The following is a 5,900-nucleotide window of genomic DNA, read 5'->3' on the forward strand; positions in this document are numbered from 1 at the left end:
TTTAAATAATAGTAGAGGCCCCAGAGGACCTCATCATTTAAGTTGGATTATCGCCTTTTGACGAATTACAGTGTTGGTGCTACACCATTCGACGTTTGTAGTGTTGTTGCTATGCTATATGACCTTTTTACATTGTTGGTGCAATGTAAAACCAAAAAAAAACATGATACTCTTGATATATTTTTCTTTCTTTAGTTTGAAGTTTTGACATTTTGTTTACCAATCGGAGAGTGTACAGCTTTGAATTTTAAGGTTTTAAAAATGTGAATCCAGATATATGAAATGAAATAGTAGTTTCAGTGTAAGTTAATATATTGATCTAGGAATAATGCAATGATGACAGTGTTAATGTTATTCCCAAACAAATAGCCTTTTTCTCAAATTTGGCTATTATGAAAGTCTGTATTGCGCATAATTAAGAAGTTATCATGAAATCTTTTTGCAAAATGTAAACATCAAAACTAAGCAATTTGAAGCATTATCCCCTATACTGTAAATATATATCATATACATGTATATATATAAATATCTTTTAATGAAAGCATTCAATAAACTATTTTTAGCTCAACTTTTCGGAGAAAAATGTGGAAGTATTATCGTGACCTTTTTGGTTACATTTTCACTGACATAGGCCGAGTTTCACATCTTTACAACACCTGAGACCACTAAGCTCAACTTTGACTGTTCCAGTGGCCAGTGCTAGTGGCAGTAGACATGAGAAAGGTGAAGTTAACTGTTATGGTAATGGTGATAGGGAGTCATATGATTTTCACGAAGGAAAGTCAAATCACCAGAGCCAGAAATTGCACCAGACATTTCCCAAGGTTCAGGAAATATAAGATATAGCCTTACACGTTTTCTTTTCTTTATTATGCACCAGTTTGTCCACATAGATGACATACGAATTAGCAATCTATTTAAATTTTTAACAAACCATAAACTGCTGATTCAAACAATGATTTATTTAATACATATAACATAACACCTTATTTATACCATTTTGCAATCTGACAATATGAATATATATAAAGAGTTATCGATCCTTTAATCTTACAATTCAGTATATAAGTTGTAATATTTTGCTCGCTTTGTGCAAAATATTTTGCCTAGTTGAATGCACATAACAGTAAATTAAACATTGATTTTAACTTACAATGGAAGGAAAAATAGCTTACAACACTCTTTTTTTTAATTGAGTCTCTTAACATTTTTACATTGTGCATATCTTATATCTGCACTTACTTCGATGATATTTTATTAGTATTTAGTTTTATCACAACTTTACATGAGGCTTGCTAAACACCATTTCTAAATGTGTTCAATACAAAAATATGGCTCATTTGACAGTCTACTTGTACTGATTTATTAAACTGAAAATATGAATAGTCGCATTATAAGTTGTCATATTTTCTGACCTGTAAGAGATAAGAATCAAGTAACAATAAAGGAACTGCAGTTGTGACCAAGAACTTTAATTTGTTGTATATAGTGTTTGTTAACAGTATACTAGATTATACTAAACAATGTTCTATATAAATGTGTCAATATTAAAATATTAAAACATTGAAATGGCAGGTTTTGGTACTAAAATAAGAACAAAACAAATAATTGTTGTTAGTTACAGCAATAATGGCCCTGAAGATGGGCAGAGTATAGGAATCATTTACTGTGATACACAATGAAGGCATAAATGATTGATATATATATATATATATATATAGAGATTGTTACAAGAATAAAGAAACATTAACAAGACACATGTTTATCATCTCAGTATGCCCAATGATGTAAAACAACATCATTGATTTTCAGTCGAAACACATACCCTCTTTAGAAAGTCATCATTTATGATGACATAAATCCACATTTTCTAGTCAGAAACCATTTCAGTAATAAATCAGAACTCATTTTTGTCTTTTTATAAGAAACCATTTTATTTTTCTAACAAACTCTTGAAAGTCCAACCATTAATGAGAAAGTTATAGACTGAACATATAACCGACTTTTACTTTATATTTTCACAAATGTTACACTCTAAGTGTCGGGCATTGATTTTTGAGAATTCGCTGGTTTGGATCTTTCTCATGGCATGATATCTAAGCTTTAAAGACATGGATGTCCATTAATATCATTATATGAAAAAGATCCTTTCAAGTCAAGTATGACCTTGAATCTGGATATTGCATGTGACATATAGTTATAGTCTGAATTGGCTATACTAAAATAAATACTAAATTTTGTAAACAAATTATTTACTGGATAGAAAGCAGACATGAATGACTGCCCCATGAATGTTTATAAGATAACCGTTATATATGAGTGTCTACTATGTTTTATAAGTAATCTATGAAATGAAATTCATATATAAAAAAAACCTTCATCTTGCAAACCAAAATTTAGGATTTATTATTTTTTTAAGAAGCACTTTACTCCAAAAAAATATAAGGTAGAAGCTTAAAACCATGTTACACTTGGATGATCAATATCATTCAATTTGATTTTATGTAACAGGAAGGATGAAAGGCACATGATTTTACATTTGAATCAGTTTGATATGGAAAAGCAGTACGTTATTACTTCAAACTTCAATTCTTATCACATATGTGTATTGTGTCTCATTTATTTGGCAAGTAGTAAACGGGAGAGAAGCAGGCATATATGAATGCTTGCTGCATTGTTTCTTGCCCTTTGTTGCAGAGAACATATGTAATATTCTAAAGCATCCTGTGGTCTGTTTTCTTGTTCCATACATTGCCCTAAAATATTAAGAGTTGTCTCTCTATGTTTAAGGTTTTAAATAATAAGTTTTTAAAACTGTTTTAGAAATATTGAAAGAAAGTAACTTTACAAATTTCATTCAAATCTCAAACATTGACCCTTAGGTAATACATATATTTTGGTAAAGATCCAATATTCTTTGGCAAATGTCCATTATTTCGTTCTAAAAATAGCAACATTTTGACTAAGGCATGTGATATTCAGGTTCCACTTCTTGTGTATCTTAGGGTTGAATTTTTATACTGAAATTGTATTATCTTGATTATGGTTATTGTTTGACTGAAACTTATCAATACATAAAGTGTCCAAAACATATGCCCGGGTTTTGACGTTTTGTTCTACTTTCTTTTCATATTTACTTTCCGAATTATAAATTAGAGTAACACTTGCAGAGAAGCCGGCATAGATGAATTTTTGCAGCATTGTTTCTTGTTCTTTCTTTCAGAGAATATATGTAGTAATGTAAAGCATCATTTGGTCTGTTCTCTTGTTCCATACATTGCCCCAAAATATTGAGAGCTGTTTCTCTATGTGTAAGGTTTCCGTCGGTAAATGTGGTTCTTATAAGATTATTGAGTGCTTGATGTTTTTCTTGTTGTCTTTGTAGATGACCATATATCTTGTATTGTAGGAAGTACAGAAAAGGTAGAGAATCAACTGTAGCCCAGTCCATCCATACGTCATCTGGATCTCTGTGTATCATGTCATCTTGTGTAGATCTGAACATTTCATATTGTAGTTCACGCGGAATGCAGTTGATCTCCAGTCGTATGAAACGGACACAAAATGCTGTAATACGTTTGATACAATCTTCCTTGTGTTCATTACAATACCTTACAATGTCTTCAGATACTGTTGGTAGAGACCTCGCTACGCAGCTGCAGATAGGTAAAACATGATGAGAGAGATATTTTTGTTCGGTTTGTCTCAGAATCTCTGCAGCTTTCTCCATCTCTCCTATACTGTAGAACACTGATGCCAGTTTCAGGCGGCCAGATGAAACATCTGAGTCTAAACCAGCCGATAGCCAATCCATTGCTTTACGCAATGCTTGATTATTTGCACCAAAACTGGATGATGCTAATGCAGACCCATATGTGGTGAAGGCCAAAGGTGCCAGAAACTTGAATACAGTGTGTTTACGTTCCTCACCACTATCAATGTAGGTCATTAGGGAAACTAACTCTGCTACAGATTGCTTCATTTTTTCAAGGTTTCCATTTTGAAGTTCTTGTAAAAGAACAAAATCATTTCCACTTACTTCGAATGCAAAGTTAATGTATAATAAAGCGGAAATTTCAAGAGAAGTAAGAGATCCGTGCACTTTTGGTGGTACCATGTTCAGTTTAACTTGAAGTCTATATCCAAGATCATCAGTATCAATTCGAAGCAAAAGTTGTCTATCATTCTGAATAAAGTCACTTATATTTTGTGAAAGTTCATGGTTTGTCTCTAAAGTAAATTGCCCTGCCATCAAGTTATTTTCAGATATTATAAAATGGAAACATTGTTCATTCTGTACACAACTATGTAATTCCTGTAAGCAGAATATCATACATGTCAATAAATTGTTATCTACCCATATACTTAGTTCTGTATTTTCTATACAATGGAATAAAATTGTTTTAATCATAAAACTTGATATATTTATTTCCCCTTTGGGATTCAGGGATGATTTAAGAATCATTTTCAGTAACACATAGCACCTTATTTGTGTTATATTAAAATTAAAAATAAGAAATCTCTCTGCCAGGGAAGTAGATATTCTCCATTCTAGTTCAGGATAAACACAAACTTTACTTCCAGTTGGAACTACAAAACACCTTGTTTCTGCTGCCAATTTTCTCATCTGATGTGTTGGCCATCTTCCTGTACCTTGTCTCTTTAACCAACCTGATGCTGATTGAGGCCATGATTTACAGGGATAAGCATGCACATAGTCTTTATCACTTATTCCCTGATGTTGTCCTTGTTTAACAACGGATGGTCCATTCTGCTCAATATTAGGAGGCAGATTTGGTAAAAATCTTTTAATTGCGTTTTTATGCAATATTCTTTTTTCTTCAGATATATGGTGATCATCAGGAATTTCAGTGACTGGCACAGGTTTATGAGATTGAATCAGTTGCAGGAAACAATATCCAGGCGTGGTGTTCTCATCCTGAATCATAAGGTAATTTTCCTTGCCATGTTCCCATTCTGACAAGTCTTGTATAACATTGAAATTATTGACGCAAGCTAAAACATCTATGTCTGGCTTAAGTCCTTTAGTAGTTGTACCTTCAATTTGACTCCCTAAAATATAAAAAGTCATATTTGTACCAGTTGACATCATTGTGATAGTACCCATAGTCTCATACAATTTCATTAATTTTCTCCTTCTCATCACCATTTGTTCATTGACACCGAGGTCATCTAAAACATCAGATAAGATCAATGAGAGCTGTTCCCTGTAGAGAGGTGCTGGAAACATTCTGTAATAAAACAAAAAGAGGGTAATTGTTAAAGCCAGCCAACAAGTTTCTTTGTTACGCATTCCTATCTGTTACTCATTTGTAACTTTTTGTTTTAGAACAGAACAGAACATTAATGCCAGACTTATTATGGTATTTTAGTTATATGAATTGTGGTAGATATAAATTATTTAAACTATATAGTACTGCATACAGGCAGGGTTTAATAAGCACTGATTTCAACATATTTGTGTGATGTCTATGATAATGTATGTATGTCTTTACATTGGACATCAAGAACGAAAATATGAAGAATGTCACCAGTGTACACTTCACCCTGAATGATAGATCTAACGTTAGTACGAAATAAAAACGATCAAAAAGTCATATTTATTTACATAGGCGATGGAAGAACCGTTTAATTGTTTTATTGATAATATGTTACAGTTTTACATACAGAGATTTCGCATTATTAAATGAAAAGAAAAGTAAAAAGGCGGTCCTTTAGTGCAAGCAATTGTAAGTTTGAGTCTATGTTTGAGTTCATTTTAAGCTAAGCTTTTCTTTTTAAAGAAAACAAAAGGAGTTATTGTTATTATCATGTTGTTTTCCCGTACCCTATGCGGTTCCTCGGATGGTGCCGTTGCCGTCCAAAAACTGTTACATTGA

At 32.3% G+C, this 5,900-nt stretch overlaps 1 protein-coding gene across 1 annotated transcript; it reads right to left on the minus strand.

Moving 5' to 3' along the window:
* Positions 1-1,802: 1,802 nt before the first annotated feature.
* On the minus strand, positions 1,803-5,253 carry LOC132734350 (uncharacterized). The gene has a single exon (XM_060721075.1). It carries the CDS (start codon positions 5,249-5,251, stop codon positions 3,146-3,148), a length of 2,106 nt encoding a protein of 701 aa, XP_060577058.1. The 5' UTR covers positions 5,252-5,253; the 3' UTR covers positions 1,803-3,145.
* Between the last annotated feature and the right edge of the window lie 647 nt (positions 5,254-5,900).

The sequence above is a fragment of the Ruditapes philippinarum genome, unplaced genomic scaffold, assembly GCF_026571515.1.
Source record: "Ruditapes philippinarum isolate M1 unplaced genomic scaffold, ASM2657151v2 ctg6344_1_1_1_1, whole genome shotgun sequence".
NCBI lineage: Eukaryota > Metazoa > Mollusca > Bivalvia > Venerida > Veneridae > Ruditapes > Ruditapes philippinarum.

Bases quoted from the DNA above. Each gene is read 5' to 3' on its own strand.
- LOC132734350 (XM_060721075.1), bottom strand. From the start codon at position 5,251: ATGTTTCCAGCACCTCTCTACAGGGAACAGCTCTCATTGATCTTATCT.